Here is a 25,578-nt window from a genome sequence, read left to right as displayed (position 1 = left end):
GCCAGAGAACTTGCTCTCCGCCTGCCAGTGGCTGAGGGGGGAACGGTGCAGCGGCACCCGCTGCCAGACAGGTCGAGGGCGGCCCGCTCCCGCCGGCCCTGAGGCAGCAGCGCCCGGCCCGGGCTCTGCCGACGTGTGTGTGGGAAACGCCCCGGGCGAGAATGGCAGGAGGCCGCCATCTTAACTGTGGGCATCCCTCAGCGCAGATGAAAGGCGCCATGTCTACTGAGGGCGGTTGCCTGCACCAGCGCCGCCGGGGAAAAGGCTGCCCGCCCGTCGCCGCGGTGTGCGTCCCCCGGGGCTGGGCCCGCCCCGTGCCGCCGCCGGCACTCGGCCGGGAGTGCGTCCGGGGCGCCACGCTCGGCAGCCGCGGGCTGCGGTGGGGACGGAGAGCTGCAGGTGGGCTCCAAGCCTGCGCTCTCGCTCTCCGCGAGGGCGGGTGAGGCTGAGCAAGCGCGGGGGCGCCGGGAGCGGGCGGGCAGGCAGGCAGGCAGCCCGGCAGCCCGGCGGAGCGCAGGCCAGGCCCGGCCCGCCGCGGCATGAGGCGCTGCTGCGATGCCCGGCAGGGCTGAGATCCGCGGCTGAGGAGAGCCCGTGCTGAGTTGTGACTCCCGCGGAGGGAAAAGCGTAGCTGCTGATTGAAATAAAAACTCAAATGGTCTCTGGGAGAAAGGCCTCGCTCGCGGAATCCTCGGTGATAACGGAGACGTTTCTGCCCCAGCTCGGACTGTGATGCCCGAACCGCTCGGGCTGGGTCTTCACCCGATGCGTTCCCACTGCCAGCCCGGCCAGCGGCCCCGAGAGCCGGCGCCCCAGCTCCTCAGGCTGCGGGAGTGCGAGAGACCGGACTGTCCATAGCACAGGACTGGGGGGAGACTGTGTAAAGGGTTTGCATATAGGATGAGAGAAAGGCTGATGGATTTTGTGCTTTGCAGCCTCTAAAAATAGCTGGCCCTGACAAACTGTTTTCCTGTGTAGAGTTTCCTCTGTAAGGTGCCCTAGATTTTGGTGGGAGATGAGGCTGCTTCTCCTTTGCCTTTTTCTGGAAACAAAAACGTGACTGCTGTCACCAAGGATGCATAGCAACGCTCTTTTTTGCTCACAGGAGTCCGTGAGCAGTAACAACAAACTGTTGACTCCAAGGTTTGAATGCGTTGTTTTCCTGCATGAAGTACAAAGTTTCGCAAGAGGTCAGAGGGTTAAAATCCAGGCGGTAGAGTTCGGTCAGCTCTTAACTCTGGTCGGGTCAGTCGCTTTTTGTTATTGCTGGTTATATCACTGTATTTAAACAGTGAGGCAACCCCTCTAATGTGAACAGCAGTTAGCAAGACCAAGAGTCACTCAGATGCTTTTTTTTCTTCTGTGTAACTTGTGATACTACCAGGCAGGCTTCCTGCTAAATCATCAGATCATAGAGTAACTTAGGCTGGAGGGGGCTTCAAAGCAGGGCTGACCTCAAAGTTGCACCAAGTTGCTTGGGGCCTGCTCTAGTTGAGGCTTGAGTTGGGAGCTCCTTTGCATGAGTACTCAGCTTCCTGAAAGGTAAAATGGTTGGAGTCAAACTGACCGTTATCTATTAAATAACCTGGAGGGCTCTCTCCGTGTAGATGGGAGCACATGCTAAAGACTCTTCTTTCCAAAATAGGCTAATTACAAGTAACCTGTGTGTGCAGCTGAAAGCCTTGGGAGGATTTTGGCAGGATGAAGCCTGTCATTGTGGTACATGGCGGAGCTGGACGGATCTTTAAAGAACGAGAAGAGGGAAGTCGTGCTGGTGTAGTCAGAGCTGCGCTGCGAGGTTATGGTATCCTGAAACAGGGAGGCAGTGCCTTAGATGCGGTTGAGGAGGCAGTACGATCAATGGAAGATGATCCTCATTTTAATGCAGGTAATTTTTCAATAATTAAGTGGGTTTAGAATCATCATGTATTTCAAGTGTTTTGCCCTGATGCTTCTTAAAATGCTGGTTTGCACTTCCTTTGAATTATGCACATTGCAGTGGAGTAAATACTGGTGTCACAACATACTTTATTTTTCTGTATAATAAAATAGTACGGTATGTACCATAGTTTCTCGTGACCACACTTAGGCAGATGAGTTACTCTTCGCTCATTTTTCAGTGTTTTATACCTGCCGTTTATTCTTGTGCTGCAGTATTGCTGTTCTGTAAATCTTCTGTTACTGTGCTGCATCTTCAGTTTTAAGATACGGACTTCTTAATGGAGTATATGTTTTATTTAATGTTTAAAGCACTTGAATGTAGCTTGCAGCAATGTTTAAGCCTTAACACTTGACCTGTACCTATTGGCAGAGGAATACTGTTCTTGGAGATTTTAGGTGTTTTTTCTCTTAATGATTGCAATTCGTGCTTTTGTAAAGAATATTACAGCAGTAATGTAGTAATGGTGTATGAATCATGAATTTATACAGTAAGAGTTCATAACTGAATTTCCTAATGATTAATGTTAATTTCTGTTAATGTCAATAGCTGAATATTTTTTTCCTTTTCATATGACCCCAAATTTATTATTCTGATGAATTTCAGTGAAAATATTTCCCCACCCCAACCGAGATATGTTAGGAACGAACATGGAAAGACAGACCTGTGAGTGTTCAGTGGTTTAGATAACATAGCTATTAGTTATGTGCATACTTAGTTCACAGAGATTCACTTGTTCTTTCTCACCTTGTAATTGAAAGCAAGCGAGAGCTTTAACTTCATATGAAACTTTCAGTGATTGTTACTGACTTGGTTTAAACAACTTGATTTTTAGATGATTCAAGCTGAAATCATGAAGTGGACTTAAAGGTGTGGTGTGTATATAATTAACATCAGGATGGCATTTAACTTTTACTTTTTCTTCACCTGTTCTCTAAATTAGTTACTAGTCTTTAGGACTTTGTTTTGCTCAGGTCAGTAAATCAGTATCTATTTGGCCTTTGGCTGTCTTTATGCTTCTGGGTTATGTCTCAAAATACTTCTCTGGCAAGAGAATTTATATTTGCTTTTTAAAAATGCCAGCTACTTCAGGAAAAAAAATCCTAATTCATGAGAAGCATTTTTTTCAGTGATGTTCCACCCAACATTAGGTGTCCAATGTTAATGTGGAAGCAATTTCAATATAAATTTAAGCTTAAAGATTGTTTACATCTCTTAATTATTCCACATAGACAATTGCATACTTGCTTGGTTTCTTATACACCAGTTTTGATGGTTCTGTAAATGAAAATTATTTAGATGGGAGATATATTTTAGCTCAGTGTAACTCTCAGTGATGAAAGTTTTATAATGATCTGTTTAGGCTTATTTATTTAACTCGTACACAACAGTCTGAAGCATTTGGGCACTTGATAAGTAGAATCACAATAACTAGCAGTATTCTGTGTTTTGCATACAAGCGGTTTTTTTAACATTTATGTGGTATCTTGTCACTAATACTGCTTTTTCTGAGCCATGCTCTCTCATAGCATGCTGCCATTGAACTGACACCTTTGAGCAGTGTATACTCTAAAAATTATTGTATCATTTGAGGATAGAACCTCAGACTCTACCATATCCAATGACTGATACACAGTTATAACTTAACATTTTGCTCAATGTATAAAGTGCACTATGTGTTTGTGACACACTTTTTCATGGTCCAAGGTCACATTTATCCTTGAGTAAATATATGTTGAATTATTTTTTGTCTAAAGGTGTTTACTTCAATTTGTTCTAACAATATTTATACCTTGTTTGTAGTATATTAAATGAGCAATTTTTAGCAAAATTTGCTTAAAGTGGACTTGAGCCTTAAGCTGTTGTTCAAGTTTGACTATGGTCTAAATGGCAAGTAGTCTGGTAATCACTTACAGATACATCTAATTGTGTTAGCACTCATTAGATACAGCTGCTCTCAGTAGTTGGCAAAAATGAGCTGAAAGCTATGTGAAGAGGGCCTTGATTGGAGTGGCTGTTTAAAACTCACTGTGTGGTATTTGGAAAAGAAAAATCAGGTTTACTGTAGTATTTTCTAGGAAAACACAGACATTGCTAAGACACAACAATAGAGATTGGTAAGAATGGGCATAATGATCAAGTTGTGTCCTTTTTTGAATGATGGGGTTTAGTGATGCTGTGTAGATACATCCTGGTGGAGGGGCTTGGAAGCTATACTGTTGTATAAAACTACCATTTCAGTGACTTTTGCAGCATATAATGAAGTCATCAAGTTCTGCTTGTGATGAGAAAGTGGCCTTAGTTGTATTTCCTTCATGTGATGTCTTTGACTAGCAGCATTAACTAGCTCAGTGTGAATACTCCAGATACAAGAACTGTCATTATAGTGATCCGTGCACACTCTTTCCTCCTCGACCTTTCCAGAACAGAGGACAGCTCTATCTATCTGTTGATAGAGGGAATAGGAGTACTTCTCTCAGTGAGGAGTGATGCTCCTTCTGCTGTGATTTGGCTAATGTCAGACACGTTTGTTACTTGGGTCCCCTTAGATTTTCTGTCTTTTGTTGTGTCTGGTTTTTTCCCTGCCTTGGCTTCACAAGTGAGTCAAACTCCCCCCCCCCGCCAGTGCTGCTGCCAATGGTTACTGTGGCCTCAGAGGCAGGTAGTCCTTACCCATTGTGCTGGAAGGCAGGTGAAAAGACAGTCTTTAACCACAGAAGGAAGGATTCATCCTACCTCAGATAACCTGAAGTTTAGTATCTAGCCTTGCCATGGTGTACAGGCTTTCACAGTGGTCAGTGGAATGAGAAAGGATGGCAATACAGCTCTCTAAAGAAGTGGGATGAATTGTTCTTAGAGGGCGTCTCTCTCTCTTCACCAACTGTAAAAGGAAGCTTTTGTAGGAAGCTGCCTTTGACTGCAGGATCTGTCTGCAACTGTGTTCTGCTCAGGAAATTTTAGGAAATCCTAAGATGTGTCCAATGAGGGATGTCCAGTAGACATAGGATACTGTTAATGCAGTGATGAAGTGGGCTGGTAGAGCTTCCCCTGGAACCATGGTTCTGGTCGCTGATACTTGAGAAGGGCGTACCCTAGTACAAGTGGGAATTTGGTGATCGTGAGCTAGAGAGCCTACCTTGTCAAAGGAAGCTAAAAGAGTATGGCAGGGCTTATCTAAGAAAACAAAGACTTATTCCTTACACTAGCATAAAGGAGAAGCTGGAAGAATGATGCTAAGATGGGTGGCACAAGGAAGTTACCTGTAAGCTTTCCACAGATCAATGTAGTCTAGAAATTAGCACATTGTGAATGATACAGGACTGAGCTCTGGAATAGTTTATGCAGTCAGAGCAGGGCAAAAAATAACTTTTTGGGGGCAGAGTTCAGGCATGTCTGCGTGTGGCAGGGGGAGTTTTGGAGATTACAGGATTTTATTGTCTCCTCTAACAGGGGATTTAACTTCATATATTCAGGTCTGAAGTACATTGGTATAGAAGTCTTATGTCAACAATTATTAACAGTAGTTTCTGACCTGCTTTAATGTTGGTTTAACAGAAATAAAAAAAAACCAAAACTGGTTTAGCTGTGTACAATGTTCAAGTCTTTCTATCTGAGCTACTGTGTAAGTCTGCCGTGTTTTGTTTTGGGTTTTTTTTACTTTTTAAGTTTAATCTTCTCCATCCTTATTAGCAAGGCTTGTGCACTTGATGACTTACAACTGATTATTCCCCTGTGATACAGTTATTTGCATTATTAAAAAAGAACCTATTTGCATTGTCTCATTTTGTATCTCATTAATTTTCGATTAGGTTAGTGATAGCACTGATAATTATAGAAGAAAATAACTACCCAACATTTTATTGCTTGATTTCTTTTTTTAATTCCTTCATCTACTGGTTTTATTTGGTAATGGAGAACTGGTTATTTCAAGCATTTGTTACACGAGTGAGTGGACGCTTTTATTCTGCCCCATCAATTTTGGCAGTTTCTTGGAATGCTATGTGACATTAATTTGTTGATAGGATTGAACACTATGCTATATTGTTGGGTTACGTTGTATCCTCCTTTGGAAGAACTGTAAAAGTAAAATAGTTTTATGTGCACTTGAAGTGATCTGTGTGATAAAGAATTCTGTTCACAATTGTCATTTTAACTTTTGTACCTAGTATATCATTTTGGATGGGATTAGAAGTGTGTTTTTCATCTTATAAAAATAAACTTCAATTTTGAAGTAGATGTTGTACCCTGTGAGACTTCTGTTAATGGTTATACTGGATTTTATGGTTATACTCAGCAGTGTTTTTGCCGTTTTGTTTGTACTCAGGAGATGCTTTCAAGAAGTCAGACACAAACTGGGAAAGAAAAAGTTTGATGAGATCTAATGATTGCATCACCTGATGGTTCACTCTTAATGACTTTCTTCTTTTTCCCTTCCTCCCTGATTTCTTTTTTGTTTTGTTTTTGTTCTTTAGGCTGTGGATCTGTTCTAAATGAAAAAGGTGAAGTAGAAATGGATGCCATTATCATGGATGGAAAAAATTTAGACTCTGGAGCAGTATCTGCAGTTAAAAATATAGCAAACCCAATAAAACTCGCTCGACTTGTCATGGAAAAGGTATGCTGAATGTGTCCTTGAATATGAAACGTTTTTTCCCTTAGAACTTCATCCAGTATATTAATATACCTCAATGATGATGTTTGTATAGCACTTTAAATCAGGAAACAACGGAGAAATGGATGGTAGTGTTTGGAAACTATGGTCATGACCATGAAGAACTTTTAAGGGGTTTTTTGAGAGGTATTTGTTAAAAATAGCATTCCAAGGAAAAATAAGTTCTGCCATGCAATTGGATGCTCAAGGAGAAATTGACCTGTACATGTTGATCTTCTATAGCTCCACAGCTGGCATTCAAGATTTTAGGGGGCTTTTCGTTCACTTGTTTTTTTGAAGAGCTTTTATGCTGTCACTGAATATTCTGCTTGTGGCCGCACCAGCACTGAATACAGCAGGATAATCACCCCTCTTGACCGGCTGGTTATACTGTGTTTGATGCACCCCAGGATGCAGTTTGTTCTCTTGGCTCCCAGGGCACACTGCTGGCTGATATTGAGCCTGCATCAACCAGCACCCTCATATCCCTTTCTACAGGGCTGCTCTCCAGCCACTCCTCTCTCAATTTATAATTGTGCCTGGCATTATTCTGTCCTAGGTGCAGAATCCATTATTTTGACTTGTTAAATTTCATCCCATTAATCGTAGCCCAAAGGTCCAGTCTATCTAGATCCCTCTGCAAGGCATCTTGTCCCTCAAGAGAGTCAACAGCACCTCCCAGTTTGGTATCATCAGCAAACTTGCTAATGGTGCCTTCAACTCCTGCATCCAGATTGTTGATAAATGTATTGAACAGGACTGGCCCTAGAACTGAACCTTGAGGAACACCCCTGCTGACCAGTCGCCAGCCAGATGTAGCCCCATTCACTACAACCCTTTGAACCCTGCTGTTCAGCCAGTTCTTCACCCAGTGCACTGTGAACCTGCTCATCCCATAGTTGGACAACTTGTCCAGAAGGATGCTGTGAGGGACAGTATCAAAAGCCTTATTAAAATCCAGAAAAACTACATCCACCTCCTTCCCTTCATCCACTGGGCGGGTGACCTTATCATAGAAGGATATGAAATTAGTTAAACGGGACTTTCCTTTTGTGAACCCATGTTGACAGTGTCTGATGATTGCATTATTCCTTAAATGCCTTTCAGTAGTACCCAGTATAATCTTCTCCATAATTTTTCCAGGAACTGAGGTTAGACTAACAGGTCCGTAGTTCCCTGGGTCTTCCCTCACGCCCTTTTTGTAGATTGGAATAACATTGGCTAGCTTGAATAACGTTGGCTAGAAGGTAAAATAGGCACTATGTGACGGTACAGATTTTCCAAGAGAATCAAACTTAGCAGGGCAGCAAAATTATTATTACTTGACCTTCTACGTAAAATTGATCCCACCTTACTCCACTAAGATGTCCCTCGAATACGTGCCACAGTTGACATCTTTCTTTTTTCAGAAATGGTGCAACTGGTATGGTTCGGGATGGAGTAGGTCATTTGTGTGATATGTGCATCTGTTTTACCATTACTAGACTGTGACAGTGATCAAAAAGTTTGTATTATCTTTGGAGTTTACATTTTTCGTCCTGCTGGTGCAGCTGTCCCGTTGTTGAAAACGGTTTGTGTTTGCAAAAACACTTATTAACAAAGAAAGTTTATGGGCTTTTTTTAACCTTTTGAAGTGACTTTTGAGCAAACAAAACCTCTTTTGATGATCTATAAAGGTGATTGAAATGTAATTTGTCCTCAACAGCCTCCAAAGAATATAGGAATTATTTTTGCCCTTAATTGGAGAATAGTTCTGCTTTTAAAGTCAGAACTTTAAAATGTATGTCTACTAGAAAACAGTGTTAAAACTTGTGATGAATAAGCTTTTTGCTCCTTCACATGGGATTTATTCTGTCAGTTAGCTAGAACAAATAAAAATATATAGCTGTTAGCTTCAGAAGACCAAATTTTTCAAAATACAAAAATGTAGGTGGACGGTTGGGGGAGAGATGTCTTCTGGTTGGTGGGAATGTTGCTTTTTTTTTTTTTACTGTAGATACTGTTGTTCTAATGTCCATTGTTCAGTTCAGATGAACTGAATGCCCATTCCAGAATCACTGGGGGTTTTTTTGTTTTTTTCCTCCATGACAAAGTCCCATTTAAGTCAGCAAGAGTAAAGTCAGAACAACACTGTTGCTTTTTGAGAACATAACTTTCCAAAGTGTTTTTTAAAAAAACAAAAAGAAAGCCAAAACAAAAAAAATCTCCTTTGTCTTTCTTGTCCACTATAAGGTCTTTCTTGTCATTGTGTGGTGCTTCTGATGCTCAAAAATGTTGAGGCTAAATTTGAAAGGAAATAATAAAATTCAACTCTACAGGACTGAGTGGAATGGTATAGCCCTAAAACAATGAAATTTTTTGGTAAAGTGTATTACTTGTTGCCTAGGTGCAAAAAATTCTGTGTAGATGACAAAGTTCAAAAGTAAATACTGGCCTAAATTGATTGATATATCTTGAGGTGAGTTTCTGCTGCTTCTCCATCAGGTATTGTAAATGGGAATACTAGCTGATGTTACTCTTCTGTTCATCTTGGTTCAGGAATTTTGGGACACCAACCTAGGCTATTTCACAGTACTTTTCAGAGTGTATTTTGTTTTGCTTTACTGTGCATAATTAAAAATATTTTGAACTCTGTGACCCATGGGTAATAAGACTGTAGTTTTCCTGGGATCCTAAGCATGTTAGGATGCTTATTTCCCAGTGGTTTTGAGATGCCTCATTGCCTTAATTTTGAAACATGCAGCTCCCAAAAACAAACAAACAAACAAAACCCCCTCTCCACCTGCTTGTAATTTTCTGTATTTCCATTCCTATTATGGAACAATATGGGCTCCATCTGGTGGCCAGAGTAGCTCTTCTAGATTGTTGCACACATTTAGCCTGTGTGCTGTCACTTTCTCACTGGGCTCAAACTTGTCTGAATTCCTGGGGTAGAAGAAAGGAGAGCACCAGAAAAATTTGCATTCATGACTTGCTCTGCTATTGAACATGGCAGTCTCAAGAAATGGAAGACTTTTAGTACATTAACTAATTAATTCAACAAATCCTTGAGAAAGCAGTTAAATTCCTGTTGAATTATTCCTGTTTGTAGTGAACAAAAATAGAATGATACATAGAAATGGGTTTGGTTGTAGTTTTTTTTAAATGGGGCATGTAATCCCTCCCAGCCCCAACACTTCATTAGATGGGCATCTTGTGAAAATTAGAGTGCTGATTTATTGGTATACATGAACTGTGTATATGTTTTCCCCTACTATTATCATCCAACTCTTTACATTAGATAAAGGAGAATTTAGCTTCGAACATAGACTTCTCAAGGCAAAGGTGCAAATTTTTGCTGTGCTCTGTGCACTGCCAGGATTGTTAAATGAAGAACAGTGATGGTCTGAATTTCAGGCCAGCTGCAGAAATTTGGGGGATTTTTTTTCCTCCTCGTTTCCCATGAAATTAAACTAAACTTGCCAACATTTGTTGTTTGTTAGTAAGATCTCTGGAACCCTTTTTGGTTTTGTTTTGGGTTTTTTTGTCCTTTTGGATTACTTTTTGTATAAATGTGTCCCAGAAAAATTAGGCATTTAAAGAAAGTTAGCAATATTCATGATACTGTAGAATGAGACAGAAAACCATGCCTTTGGCTTGTTGGGCAATGTTCTACCAGCTTTTTTGATCAACAAGATATATTGAAGAGAAAAAAAATAAATTTCTACTTAAGATACCTTATTTTCAGTGAGTACTGGGGGAAAAAAAAGCAACACCCCCCTCCCCCCCAAAAAAAACCCCACTAAAAAACCCAAAGGTATCATAGAAGCTTATTCCTCTATATGCAAGTATTTCTTGTTTGTGCAGCTCAGGCAGGTGGATATATTATCAGAATCTGCATATGAGAGACAACCCTTTGAAAAAGTTTTAAGAAATAACTTCAATTTTTACAGTAAAACTTTAAAATTTTTTAAACTTATTTAAAGGATTATATAGAGTCTTAATTGCTGAAGAAAGCAACTGATGGAGGACACAGCCTTCTGATACAGATAAAGTCAAAAGAAAAGTTCAATGTATTTCCTAAAGATTAAACAAAAAAAAACCCCCACCCCCCACCCCACCCCCAACAAACCCAATTTGAATTATTGGATCGAGCGCTTCTGGTGGTTTAGTGGCAGAGGGGGGCAGTATTGCACAAATAAGTTGTCTTTCAAGTCAGAAGGCGGCTTCGGCTTTGTTAGAAATAGGTAGGTCTTTTTTTGTCTGGCAACATTGCTCACCATGTAAAACTATTGTCCACTCTTTCACATACATAGAGGACTTCCTCCTTACTCTTGGTCCCTACAGCAGTACTGTCAAGAACTGAGGACTTAATTTTGTCAATAAAAGGACATTTAAATTGTCAAACATCTTTGATGTCAAGGTGTCATGGTTTTGCCCCAGCAGACAGCAAAGCCCCATGCAGCCCCTCGCTCACTCCCCCCCTGGCAGGATGGGGGAGAGAATCTGAGGCGTGAAAGTGAGAAAACTTGTGGGTTGAGATAAAGGAATTCATTCACCACTTCCCAGGGGCAGGCAGGTGTTCAGCCATCTCCAGGAAAGCAGGGCTCCATCAGGCGTAACAGTTACTTGGGAAGACAAATGCTGTCGCTCTGAAAGTCCCTCCCCTTCCCTCTTCTTCCCCCAGCTTTATATGCTGAGCATGATGTCATATGGTATGGGATATCCCTTTGGTCAGCTGGGGTCAGCTGTCCCGGCTGTGTCCCCTCCCAAGTCCTTGTGCACCCTCAGCCTCCTCGCTGGTGGGGTGGTATGAAAAGCAGAAAAGCCCTTGACTGCTTGGCGATGACTAAAAACATCAGTGTGTTATCAACATTATTCTCATGCTAAATCAAAAACATAGCATTGTACCAGCTGCTAGGAAGACAATTAACTGTCTTTACTGAAACCAGGACACAGGGCCACCACATGTTTGAATGACCATTCAGGAATGTTTCTGAAGTGTAGTCACGTTTCCTGCTTGTGTAACCATCTGAAGAGGTTAGTGCAGAGGCTGTAATAGGTTGAAACAGAGCTCAGCATCTGTGGTTTGGGAAGAGGTTCAGCTCACATCCTTCAAAACAATGCAGTGCTATGTGTTGGTCATGGTAGCGATTGCTTGTCATTGCTTTAGAAATCAACAGAAGTTGATGGTTTGCAGCATCTTAAAGTCTGAAGCTTAGAGCCTGTAAATGTCCTGCAGAATGCGGAGTGACATAGAAATACCCAACTTCTGGTGTCCTCGCTTCAAGCTGAGAGCAGGGTATGTGCCACGGTGGTCTCCTACTTGGCTCTGCAGGCCTGCTGTGTCCAGCATCACGTGGTTCTAGTTTTTGGACCTCTGCCTTTTAGTACTTGTGTGCTGTGCTGCTGCATGGACATAAAAGCTTGCGTGAAGTTAGCTGCTGTGCTCTGAAATGGCTCTATGCTGTATAGTCAGACTACTGTTCCTCCAAAACCTTCCTGGGCTCTGATGAGCAATTAACAGCTTCGTAGTGGTCTAAGAAGTTGATGCTTGTTTTTGGACACAGAATTAAAAAAAAAAAAAAAAAAAAAGAAATCAGATTGTAGAGCTCCTACTAAAGTATAAGGTTTAATGAAACAAATTTATCTGGCGAGTTTCTCTAAAATGGGAATTAACCAAGCTGTACGGACTTTGAAGCATGGAATTAACTAAGGCTGTTGACTTAAAATCTGGTCTAAGTGCTTTGCTAAATAGAGGAGTCAAAAGAGAGCTTCTGCAGATGTTGTTAGAGCAAACATTTTATGTCAAACCTGTGAGAACAATACTCTGTTCTTAAATTTGAAATTCTAGGTCTATAAGAGTAGCAGCTAGTTGAAGGAAGTATTTAATACAAAATGGTTCAGCTGATGCTAAGAAACACTTTAGTGTATTAGATTTACATTTTGGGGTTATTTTATGAGGTGTAATACCTTCAAACAGAACAGGAATTTATTTACCATTCTTCCAAGTACAAAACAGTTAAGCGGTGATTTGGTGGTTGACTGGCAACAGTGCATAGGACTGTGGTGGTTTAACCTCGGCTGGTTGCCAGGTGTCCACCAAACCGCTGCATCACTCCCCTCCTCAGCAAGGCAGGGAGGGGAGAAAATTAAGATGGAAAAAACAACCCCCAAACTCATGGGTCAAGATAAAGGCAGTTTAATGTAGCAAAAGCAAAAGGCCGTGCACAGCAGAAAAGCAAAAGATTATTTTCTACTTCCCATCAGCAGGCGATGTCCGGCTACTTCCTGGGAAGCAGGGCTTCAGTACGCGTACTCCTTACTCCGGAAGACAAGCATAAAAAAAAACGCATGTCCCCTCCCTGTTCCTCCCACTATCTCTCAGCTTCTTATTGCTGAGCAGACGTCATACGGTATAGGATATCCCTTTGGTCAGTTTGGGTCAGCTGTCCTGGCTGTGTCTCCTCCCAAGATCTTGCCCACCCCCAGCCTGCTGCTGAGGGAGGGGAAAGAAATGTTGGAGAGACAGCCTTGATGCTGTGCCAGCACTGCTCAGTAGTAGCCAAAACCCTGGTGTGTTACCAACACCTTGCTTGCTACCAATACACAGCACAGCACTATGAGGGCTGCTGTGGGGAAAATTAACTCCATCTCAGCCAAACCCAATACAAAGTTGCATGCAAATTAGCAAAAGAGCAAATTTACAAATTTTCCTTTTCCAATTATAGTAAGTATTACATAGATAAATGCAGTTCTTTCCTACTAATAATGAAAGTTTGTACCTGTGTTTTGGAGAGCTGAAATTTTTTTCAGCTAGTGGAAGTGGGTATAGGCATAGAAATCTAGAAAGCTTATAAATGAGACAAAATTTGGGCTTTTCTTTGTGTGGCTACTTCTGAAAATAAAGAGTGATTATACAAAACTGCTCAGTACAAGACAAAGCAAGAATTGCCAATGAATCTTTTGTCTGTCTTTTGCAGACAAAGCACATGCTGCTCACTGACCATGGTGCACACCTGTTTGCTCAGGCCATGGGTATTCCTGAGACTCCAGGGGAGAAACTTATAACCGAGAGATCCCGGGAGAGATGGAAGAAGAACCTTGAGCCAGATTCCAACCCTCAAGAGTTTCAGAAGTAGGGTTTTTGTAAAATATTTTTTTCTTTTTAAATTCAGGTAATTTAATTTGTGCTATCAGTTAAAAAACAAAACCAACAAAGTTTGAAGGCCTGTATCGGGACTTGAGAATACTTCAGTTCTGAGTGTTACGTGGTTTGGTACAGTCTTCACAGTATGTCCTCAGTGAAAGTAATGAAAAAAATCAAGCTTTCAATGAATTTGCTCAACTGTGACTGGAACAAACCTGAACAAATGTGTTGATGCTTAAGAAGATTGTCGGTCATTTTGACATAGCATAGGTTTTGTGGTATTAATGGAGGACAAAGTTAGAACTTGTTACTGCTCTTAAAATCACCAGTTATTGAAGTGCATAGAACAGCTTTAACAAACAGCAGGCATCACTTTGTATAGTTCTTTTATGTGGAGGAACTGTGATTTTAAAAAAATCTCTAGTCCACATTTTAAAACAAGCCCATGAAAAAAAAAAAAGCTGATCTTGGTTGAGTAGATTATCAGATTTGTCTTTAAATTGGATTAGGTAGATAAACAATACCAGATTTTGACCAGTAACTCCTTCTGAGTGCTGATTGTGGCTGTTGGTTACTGTAGATAAGAATGAAAAAATTGACCAAGTTTAGTGTAGTGGTGTGAAAAGACATGCTACTGGATGGTATTGCGCAACAGCAAAACGAAAGTCACTTAAAAATAAGCAAGTGTCATATAAGGTAGAGAGGAAGGTGAAGTGGACAGGAAAGGAAGGAAAGTCACCAGATGTCAAAAATGTTTTTTATGCCTGTGAGGTAGGCATAAATACTAAATTGTTTTGAGCTTCTACTTGTATGTCAATGGTTGTGGCATAGGAAAACCCTGTATTACACTACATAAATGCTGTATTACATGTTATTAATCTCTTCTGTGAAATAGTAGTAATGACAGAAGCAGAGCTGAAGAATTCGTAGATCAAAAGGAGGAAATTTCTTCTGTGGGTGCGTTAATTAAAGTCCATGAAATGAGGCTATAAACTACAAGCTATATGTTACTTTCAGTAAATTGCTAGAAGGAAAAACAAATTCATGAGACAAGTGTAAATATGGTCTTGTAAACAAAGTGAAGTTGTTCCCTGACCATAAGGTCTCAGTTGTAGTTTGTCTTGTATCCAACAGAAGTTTTCTTTTGATCCTTGGTCTATCCAAGGACTGTGTGTATTATAATTCATCGCAAAGAATTCTGAGGATGGTGTAGCTCCTACTGCCGCTTGGTCTCCTGAATATGTAAGTTGGAATGGCATGGCATCTGAGTCTCTATTCATTGTTTATAACTGCTTAATTATTTTCTTTCTTATAACAGTGTTAGGCATCTTCAATTTCAGCATTGTCTTGTTCTGGAATATCTGATAATAGGCAGCTTATGTATTTCTGAAGGGCTCGAGACTTTTTCTTGTCTCAGCCACGCTGCTCTTTTTCTGACAACCACTGCCCAAAACATCAGCACAAATTCACAATGTTGAAAACAGGTCTTTTTTAATGCAAACCCATTTGTTCCTGTATCATACGTGGAATGTTCTTTTTCCCTGTTACGTCCATAGTGATTGTGCAGAAACTTGCCTGAGGCAAACAGGCAGAAGGTGAAGTAGTATTAGTCAGAGGCAACGTAATACCAGATCATACTGGGAATTTGCAGGTTGGTGTGTACTTTACTTCCAGTCCTCTGCTTCTAACAATGTCACAGCTTTCCAAGCAAAGTTTGGTGTCTCCAGAAGAGACACGTTTCTTTTCTACTGGTTAGAAGCCTGCATTCACTTATGTTAAAAGCCTGTGATTCCATTGCATGTACCACATGGCATCTCGTACACCTTTTGCTGAGAATAAGGTGTGGTTTGGTTTATTTTCAGTCACTCACTCAAAGGATTCTAACCATACCCTTGTCAAGAATTGCTGGAGATTGCCTGAGAACTCCACAGAAAGGGGGTTGAGTAAGGTAGTAGATGGGCTACTAGTCCCTTTGTGAATCACAGTGCAAGAGTAACTTGAGGAGGTATTAATTAAAAGGACCCTGACAGCATTTGACAGGAAACCCTACTTCTGATGCCATGCGAAGAGAAAAATAGCAGATGCTTTATTAGTTGAATGGGGACAGAAAAGTACGTGTGACTTCATGGGTACTGGATAATGAAAGTTTTAGACCAAAGGGAATGAACAAATGCAAGTGAACCATTCTGTATCACAGTACATCTAGTACATAAGAGTAATTCTTGATTGAACAAAATCATTACTACTAATAGCATCCCCAGTATAGTACAGGTGCTTGTTGAGATTCTTACTACTGTCACTAACTAACGAGTTATTATAATATGATATCTCTACTTAGACAGTTTTGCATGCCTTGGTAATGTTTCTGAGTCAACCAGCTATGCAACAGCTTGTTTATATCTTCTTTGCCTTTGTTCTAAAGATGAACAAAGAAAACATGTGACACTGAAGCAATAAAAAAGTTTAAAGGGACAGTAAGAAATAGAATATAGATGTCTGTTTGCTCTACCACAGATAAGGTATGTCGGACACATGCAATTTGTTATCGCTGATTTAGATCTTTTACCTAAACAGACAGCTGTTCCATATGTGATCTGTGTGCTTTCATTATTCTGACAGTTGCTTAAGGTAAATACATACCCAGGAAAACGTACATCTGGATGCACCTTTCTTAATTTCTCAGGAGGATCTAACTTTAGTTGTTGAAGGGTGCCATATGAGTGTGCAAGGGAGTACTGAATTTACTAATATTCTTCTCAGCAAATCATTTGTAACAGATGGATGGGTGGGAAGCCCATCTGCACCATCATATCAGTTTGAGATGAGGTCCATCTCCACATAAATGTCAGAGCAGTTTGTAAGGCCTGTGATTCATCCGTCAACTTTGAATTGCTGTGAATGAAGTGTAGAGACTGACAGTATGATATTTTACATAAGCAGGAGGGAACAGGAAGTTGGTTCTCTGAGAAATTGACTGTGGGTTTTATGATACATAAAGACTTTGTCTGACTTAATTAGCTCAGATTTTGTGAGGCTATAGAGAGACTCTCACCAGTGCCCAGGCAACTTCCAAAAGTATTCCTGTTTGTCGCCTCTTGGGCAGTTCCTTGCAGGATTGTTACAAATTCTTTTCCTGTGTGGAGGGATTTAGATTTTTTTGGTATACCTCTCCTAGGCAGATTCTGGTTTATGTTCCTACATGAATTGCCAAGACTGGAATATGTGGATACTCAAACTGTTGCTTCTCAGTAATGGCTTGCTTCTCAGTGCAGCAACTGTTACAGTAAGTTACAGTGGCCTTTTTTCTTTGAGTACGAATACACGCATATATTTTAAGCAGCCTATTATAGATGACTTTTTTGTGCTGAAGAAATAAAGCAGTAGTTGAGACTTCTATTTTCTTCAGTGCATGGAAGATTTTTACGCTGATGTGTGGTTTCAACAGATTCTACTGGCCAAGTGATTTAAACCTCAAGATTGCTTAGCTACAGAGTCCAAGGACAAAAATACGTATTAATGATGCATTGTGAACAATACTAGTTGAAAGGCACATAAATAACTTCTTTTTGTGGCATTCAAACATTTAAGGGGATAAGGAAGAGGAAAGAGGAGGAACCGGAAGGAAATGATTCAGTGCATTCATAACATTACTCTCCTTTTCTGTATTCATTCGTTTACGTGCATTGTCATTAATAATTCCGGTTAACCTCCCGTGGAGACAGAGGAGACAATTATTGCGTCTTTGAGTTGCTTTTTAGGGGAAAGTTTTGTGTCACAGCCAAAAAACTACTCCAGAACTTTGATGGCTAGAAATATTTCTGCCATGTGTGCTTTGGTTTTGCGTTTTTTTTTCTCCCTGAGTTGGAAGTTTCCATGCTATGAAGGTAAACAAGTCATGGGGCGAGATAAAAAAAAAAATTAGTGTTTTCTACTGTATTAAATATAAAGCTATGAGAATTGTTGCATATTGCTTGTTGGCTTTGTAATGAGAAGCATGGTAAAAAATAGCTTTATGATGAGCAGTAATTTTTTTGCAGTAATCTTTTTTAAAGCTACCTGGAAAATAAATGCAACATGCTTTGGCAGGTATGCTTTAATTCTGCCTAATTTTGTGAACTGTTTTTCTTGGCAGAGACCTTGGAACAGTCGGTGCTGTTGCTATAGACCGTGAAGGAAATGTAGCTTGTGCAACATCCACTGGAGGACTCTCTAATAAACTGATTGGCCGTGTTGGTGACACAGCATGCATAGGTATGGAGTCTTGCCTCTCATTTTTTTGGAGGCATCTCATTTAAAGAAGGAAAAAAAGAAAAAAAAAAGAAGTAATACAAATTCTCCTTTTCATTAGTGAATTGAAATGTAAATACTGGTACATCTGAAATTAAGGTCTAACATTCAAATGTATCAAAGCTCAAGCTCCTTAACACATGGAGATTAGAATCATAGAATCATAGAATGGTTTGGGTTGGAAGGGACCTCAAAGATCATCTAGTTCCAAGCCCCCTGCTGCGGGCAGGGACACCCTCCACTAGACCACGTTGCCCAAAGCCTCATCCAACCTGGTCTTAAACAGGTTGCAAGTAAGGTTTTGTGTTTTCTTGATACTTAAAGTAGTAGGTGTAATTGTAATTACTGTTGTATCAGTGAGCCAGAATTGTAAAATGACTGGCAACTTTGAGTAAATTCCTGTTCTTAGAGAGCCCTGATAAGACTGCCTCAGAGCCTAATAGGTGCAGTGTGGAATAAAGGAAATATTTTAAGAGATCTCTTATCCAAGTATAAAGAGACACTTGAAATTCCTTCCCCGGACTTGTTCCTCTCATGGGACAGAATTGCCATGTGATTGCTTCAGGGTTCTACCATACAGTTGGGATTTGGAAAATAATTATTTTTAGTAAAACATGTTCCAAACTCAAATAGCACTGCTGTTAGCAGTACATGATTATTATAGAGCTAATACTAACTTTCTCTCGCACCCTAAGTTGCTAATATTTTGGTACCCTCTGCATTTTGACTGTGATCTTCAGCTTCATTTCTGACTGCAAATACCCTTCTCTTACATAAGATCATGTTCAGGGCTCCTATAGTATGGGACACATCTGTGAAGGACAAGTGAAACTGGGCACTGTTGAGGGTATTGCTTGCAACTTTTGCTCTTCCTAGACATCTGCAGGATTGGATACAGAAATGCTAGCTGTCCGTTCAAATATTAGAGCCTTTTGAAAGGGGGCTTTGGCAGACTGATTGTGGCAGTGTTCTTCCATGTGTAAATTGGGGTCTGTTGAAAGGGTCTGATCTGATCAAGAAAGTACAGACGGGAAGAAACTTTCATTGCTCTTCTATGTGTCTTTCCCCTCCCCCAGTACCTTGTTTATAATGCTGTGATATGCTCCTCCCCAGCTCCTGGGAAATATTTTTCTTAGGAGATATGCTAGAAACATGAGTGTTGAGCAAGCAGAAGCCTGGTGGAGAACAGGGTGTGGACTGTGCCAGCACAACAGGGATGGGAGTGGGGGGAAAAAACAGGGTGGGAGGGTAGGAGATCAACAGAAGAAACACTGCTTGTGGTGAGGACTTGCAGGATTCTTCAGGGGTGCTTTGTGGTGCTTCACTAGAGCCCTGGCTTTTCAGATCTCTTATCTGCTTTTGCTCTTGTGGATAAGTCCCCCTCAAACTTTGGTCAATTCACCAATGTCCTCACAAGATCTTCCTTCATATCTTCTCAATTGGTGATGTTGTGTGACCTGGCACTCTGCATCCTATCGCTATCTTGGTGATCCTCAATATACTGTCCCTTGCTGTTCTAGAAAATATTTTTGCCTACCCCTGTGAAGAGTTGGCCTGCTCCTGCTTCTCCTGTCACAAGCAGATCACTACTATTCTACCTCTCATAACTTGGCAACTGACTTCATCCAGCTGTTGTTGATCACACAGTTTTTCTTTTCAAACTGAGACAGAAATGAGAAAGAAGTTAGTTACTGACACTTTGCTCCCAGAAGTGCACAAAACTGCCGGACCTTTAGGAAGAAATGTTGGGTACGTATTTTAAACAATGCAGAGCTTGTAAATGGTATTACAGAATATTGCCGCCTTTTTTTTTTTTTGTTGTTCCCTGGAAAGGAAGTGGAGGTTATGCTGATAATCGTTCTGGTGCTGCTTCAACCACAGGACATGGGGAGAGCATTATGAAAGTGGTCTTAGCCCGACTGATCCTCTATCACATGGAGCAAGGTATGTTCCAAACTTCCTCTAAGCTGAAATAATGAGGATAGGAAAGATTGCCTCATGACAGGTTTCAGTTTTTGTACTATCACCCTAGAACAGTTGTCAGAAGAATTGCTCCCCAGGGGTATGTGGATGGGTCACCTCTCTTTAAAAACAAAAGAAAGTACTAAAGTATTAATAAAACTAAAATAGCCTTAAGTGGACAGAAATATCTATGCTGCTTGATGTTTAATCATGCTTTAGATCAGTGTACATTGAAAGATATTGTCTACCTTGTTTAACAGAAGTTCTCTTTAATATTTTTTCCCAATTTTAAAGTAAAATTTTATGAACAAAGAAATAGAAAACAAGTAAAAGCAAGATATATTTAAGGAAGCAGTAGGGGAGGGCTAGAGATAAATAATCAGAGCTGAAATAAGAAAGCATAGGATATCACCTTTCTAATAAACTGTAAAGGTCTGTATTTTAACAACTCTGATTATAGCAACAGAAATACTTTTAAGATGTTTTAACTATGATTTAAATTTTCATTTTGTTTTGGAAAATATACTAAACTGACTGGGTGGGTATGTGGTAAACAGCTGACACAGTATGTCTTATGTGACTGTAATATAATCTGACTGTGGGATGACCCTTTGGAGTTTTACCTTCATGAGTTAGGCTGTCATCTAAACCCTTGATTATATTACAGCCTGTAAGCATAGCCAGACAACATACTTGTATTGCATGCAGTTGAAGAACCATTAATATAGATATCACCATTATTTTTAGAAAGTCATAGCTTTTGGGCAGTACAGTGTAACTTGCTTTGAGATCAACCGAGCTGGAAGTAGTTGGAAAACTTTCAATTTACATTTTCATAGGAGAAGCAGTAAGTGGAGAGATGAGTAACAGCTGAGAATATTTTTGTTATTCTTTATAGAGTTGTTTGCATATAATGGGTGCATTTCTCTTTAAATCTCTTGGCTGATCTGATAGTTTCAGAATAAAATACAACCTACAGAATATTTCCCAAAGCTCTAACACATTATGATCTCCCCTTACTCTCTATATTATGTCCCTAGCCATTCAATTTGTGAATGGGCTTCTAAGCTCTATTTAGTCTAAACTGTGTAAACCAGTTTCTTCTCTGGCTTGAAGTTAACTGCATTGCAAAACCTATCCATTGGTAGCAGTTATCTGGCTTGTGATAAATCAGTACAAAAGGCAAATGAGGCTCAGATTAAAAAGTTTAAAAAAAAAAAAGAGAGAAAAAGAAAAACCAAAATGAACCCACATGTGTGCATGTTTAATTGGTTTGCACTTGTTCACCCTGCCCGTGCTTGCTCTACCTTCATTCATCCTGCCCAGAAGTATAACTCAGCTACCAGGAAAATACCTCAGCAATAGATTTTTTTTTTTCCCCCCATGTTTCCATGAAGGTGCTGAAAACAAACCCTCAAGTTATTATAACTTCTTGAGTCCTTGAACAGTCAACTGAAGTTGCATATTTAAGAATAATTACAGAGCTCTTTCATAATTCTGTTCAGCTATTCAGTAATTCACATAGTAAATATCTTCTTTTGGACCAGTGCTGCACAATTTACTTTCATATTTCAGGAGTGAATTGCTTTGCCATTCTTAACAGCTGTTGGAATCTCTGTCTTATGGTGGCAGCTGTTGTCTTGATGAAAAATCAAACAGCGAAATACTGACCCTTTGAAGTCGGTGCCACTGACTTGAATAGTCAGTGTCACCCGTAACGTCAGAGAAAGGAGCTTTATCCTGTCAGTCACCAGTGCTGTGAATAATTCTGACTCTGGTGGTTTTGTTTGGTTTTAACTCAAAATTTGCAAGGAAGGCATGAAGGTCAGTTTTTGTTCTGCAACTTAAGCTGCATAACATTACTGATGGTATATATCTTAGAACAATTAGGCCAAGCTAACCGCATTCCTGAATATATATTCAGACTTGTAGCGGACAAACATTCTGCAGCTATTACAGGCCTGTGTGTATGATGTACACATTAACTTTGATTTGTTCAAAAAATATTCCTGTTAATGTGAATTAAGTGTAATGAAAAGATAAAGTTGCTTTGCTGGTCCTTTCTTTGATGTCTAGTACATTGAGCAGTCATCTTGCCTGATACTTTCAGAAGTTTCAGGAAGAGTAATGCTGATGTCTGCTTTTGATAAATTATGACAATGTAAAGCGCGTGCTTTGAGCTCTGTTGCAGCCAGTGGACTTGGAGCATAGATGATGACTGAAATTTTTATTGTTTTAATGTGTTGGGGTTTTGGTTGGGGTTTTTTTCTCAAATTTTAAGTGCTTTAGACCTAGCTTATGACAAACCTTTGATTGAAAGCTTGCAAATTGGCATTTTTCCCTTCAAATGTTGTGTCTTAAACATAGAGTTGATGAGTTGTTTTATATCAAACATTGAAACTTAATTACAACCTGAAGCTATTTAAATCCTGTCTTTGTAGCAGCACCAGACCATAGCAGCTATTAACAACTGTCCAGAGCATTCCTGTAAATGGTTCTTTTGCTACACTGGAAATTTCTTCCCGATTTAGTTGAAGGAGGAATTAGATTTGGCTGAGTCCGTGGGGAAGGGTGAAACCTGAAAGGAGTTTTAAAACTTATTTCAGGACAGATACCATGAAGTTATTGTGTTCTTCTTTTCAGGAATGTCACCAGAGATGGCTGCTGACACTGCATTAGAGTACATGAAGACACGCGTCGGGGGATTGGGGGGTGTTATTGTTGTTAACAATTCAGGAGAGTGGGCAGCAAGGTTCTCCACCAAGCAGATGTCCTGGGCTACTGTAAAGGATGACCAGCTGCATTATGGGATTTATGCTGGGGAGAGGGATACAAAACCTGTTGATGAAGCACTTATATCTGAAAGTGAGGGATTCTGAGAATGAAGAAACATCGACTGAGGAGGAATGAAGATCTCCAGTTTTTGCTGGAGGACAATTAAGTTGATTTCATCTTTCTGAAAGATCTGTGCTCTCTGGTTCACAGGCATTGCCACATTCACAGTCAGAATGAAGTCTGGGCATAGTTCTTCAGTGGTCATCGTTACATGCATAGTGCTTATTAATACTTTCAAGAAGTCAGGAGGTCCTCCTTTTCTGGATAAGAAAGTGAATGGTCAGTAGATTTCTTGGTTAGTATGCCTTAATCCTACGTTAAAGGGAGCCTGAGGTTCGGTATTAGAGGAATTCCTTTCCATGCCTATTCTCAGTGACTGCTGCCAGCATGATTTGAGATATTAATTAAAAACTGAATTTTGACAATTGCATCGCTTTCCAGTCTTTTGAGCAGTCATCCCGTGATAGCAAAGTGCTGTCAGTGAAATACCACCAAACAGCAGCGAAGAGTTAAAACTACATTGTCACAAGCTTGAGGTAACTGTCATGGGGAAATAATAATGAAGTAAAGAAAATAACTTTTCTCCAGAGATGGGAAATGTGGTTCTTTCTAAAGAGTCCTACTTTATTCCATTCATTGGCATCACACATACAATTAAAAAAGAGAGACCACAACAAAGTAGCTACAGTACTTCAAAGTGTGTGTGGATAGTTAACAGGAAGGATATTATTGACTTAATATCTGGGGTAGTAATAAAGAAGGTCATGATTTCAATAAATACAAATAAACCGGCAATCTTTACTACTCAAAGACAAAGGTGATAGGCACCTTTTAAGTCTAAACATGAGACCAAGCGATGATGATTAACTGGAAAAATAATTATCTAAAATCAAGTGATAAAAGCAAGCCATACTAAAAACTGCCTCTTAATAAGCTTCTTGTGTGAAGTCTGAAACATTTTCTGGAGATGTTTTCTTTTGGAAAGAGAATTGATGTTCTGCATTACCTCTAATACAGTTTCTTCATTAAGATTTTGTATTTTTAAAAGCAAAATTTCTTTTTCCTGTTTTCTGACTTAACTACATAATTTTTTTGTGTTAAAACAGTGTAATCGCTATATGGATTTTAGCTGGCTTCCTCCGAGGACAGATTGGTATGTTATAATTGCATGCCATCATACTGCGGAATGTTCCCTCTACAACATAACCCAAATAAACATAGCAAAAATCTTAAATCATATTTTGAAACTAGTCATACCTGTGTCCCAACTACAATAAGCCATATTATTGAGTTGGCTCATAGAGGAAGGTAAGGTTGCCAAGGCTGTCTAACCCGCTCTCTGCTTTGATCCATGGTTTATTAGATGTTGCAGATGACTGGATGTGGACAACGATGGTTCAAGAGCAGATGGCTCATGTAAAACATAACCATGGAGAACTCACATACTTTGTTCCACAGGAGATAATGTAGAAGATGGCTACTATCTGATCATCAGAAGTTTATGAAACAATAACAGTATTTAAGATGTGCCTATCTGTAGAGAGAAGTAGTTGTCTTCTGAGTAAAAATTAATGATTTTCCCCTTCTGTGGGTGAGATACCAATCTTACAGGGCCAGACTGTTCTCTGGGAAAAAAGTAATATTGTCTTAGCTTTGTTTCCAACAGATCAAGGCAATCCAGATTTTTGTGGTCAAGATTCTGCTTTGTTTACCTCACCTGTCCCTAGTGCTAGATCAAATTCAGGACAGGCAATAGAAGATATGATCTCCGTGAGTTCTGCCAAATCTCAGTTTGCAGCATTGTGTTGATGAAATTGCTCAACTTTTTTTTTTAATCAAAAAACATCAAACTTGAAGGATGCTTTTGAGAGTTAAATGGTGATACATAGGCCTGGATGTAGGCTGTACACAAGAGAGGAAGAATACAAATACATTGTCTTGTACCTGCTTTGTTACATTAAAGAGTCTGTAGAGAGCACACTCCTAGTAACTGTTCCTTCGCTCGAGGCAGCTAGAGAGAGGAGCATTTAGCCCAGCACTACCTCAACACCTGGTGTAGCATCTTTGACAAGCTCTGCTTTTGTTATGTTTTCTGAGTGGATGCAAGCCTGTTCTGGTCACACTCCAGGTGGACCAAAGCCCAAGTGCTGGTTAGCGTAGCAGCAAGCATAAGCTAATGTACCCACCGGGTGGTTTGTTGGCTAGGGTTTGGCTCTGCGCTAACCTGGACAGTTGGCTTTTGGTTAGCTTTGAACAAGTTCACATCTGCCCAGGAGGTACCAGCAACCACAGCAGCAGTCCAGATAGGATCTTGGGGCTGTCAGAAGGAATAGTAAATGGTTACTGCGGTTAATTCACTTCAGCTGTTCTCGGGAATATAATGTAATAAATTGCTGGCACTTAACAAAGAGCATTATCCTATATAGGTTCTTCTATCGCTCATCACCAGACTAGCTGGGCACCTTCCAACAGCGCATTAAGCAGCGTGGCTGCCATCTGGTCTCTATGATTTGTTCTGTCTCACCCGCTCCTCAGTAGTGCGCTCTATATTCCTGTCTTGTGAAAAAGGATCTGCTTTTCAAAAACGTACATGTGCTGTTATGCCTTTCCAGTTGAAGCAGAGCTCAAGATGAGGAACTGTGCCTTGCGTATGGATTGACACCACCTGGATGAAGGACATTGGATAATCCTGAAGCTGCCTGGAGTTTGCTGCGCAGTTCAAATGATGGCAGCTCAGGCAAAGCGCTGGTACCAGCGGTCAGGGCTACATGCTTT

The 25,578-nt window shown here is 40.3% G+C and overlaps 1 protein-coding gene across 5 annotated transcripts; it reads left to right on the top strand.

The window, feature by feature from the left end:
* Positions 1–233: 233 nt before the first annotated feature.
* Positions 234–23,856, top strand: ASRGL1 (asparaginase and isoaspartyl peptidase 1). Of its 5 annotated transcripts, none has more exons than XM_054821754.1 (7): positions 234–399; positions 1,646–1,888; positions 6,412–6,554; positions 13,553–13,707; positions 17,852–17,970; positions 19,840–19,950; positions 22,612–23,856. In XM_054821754.1, the coding sequence occupies exons 2-7, from the start codon at positions 1,702–1,704 to the stop codon at positions 22,845–22,847; spliced, it is 951 nt and encodes a 316-aa protein (XP_054677729.1). In that variant the 5' UTR covers positions 234–399; positions 1,646–1,701; the 3' UTR covers positions 22,848–23,856. The 5 variants fall into 5 exon arrangements, with proteins under 5 accessions (XP_054677729.1, XP_054677732.1, XP_054677730.1 ...); XM_054821757.1 differs by having other exon boundaries at positions 254–399; positions 19,888–19,950; XM_054821755.1 differs by having other exon boundaries at positions 272–439.
* The last annotated feature ends 1,722 nt before the right edge of the window (positions 23,857–25,578 follow it).

The sequence above is a fragment of the Grus americana genome, chromosome 3 (genome assembly GCF_028858705.1).
Source record: "Grus americana isolate bGruAme1 chromosome 3, bGruAme1.mat, whole genome shotgun sequence".
Lineage (NCBI taxonomy): Eukaryota > Metazoa > Chordata > Aves > Gruiformes > Gruidae > Grus > Grus americana.
The sequence above is the reverse complement of the archived record's forward strand: the minus strand, read 5'-3'. Positions and strand labels throughout refer to the sequence as shown.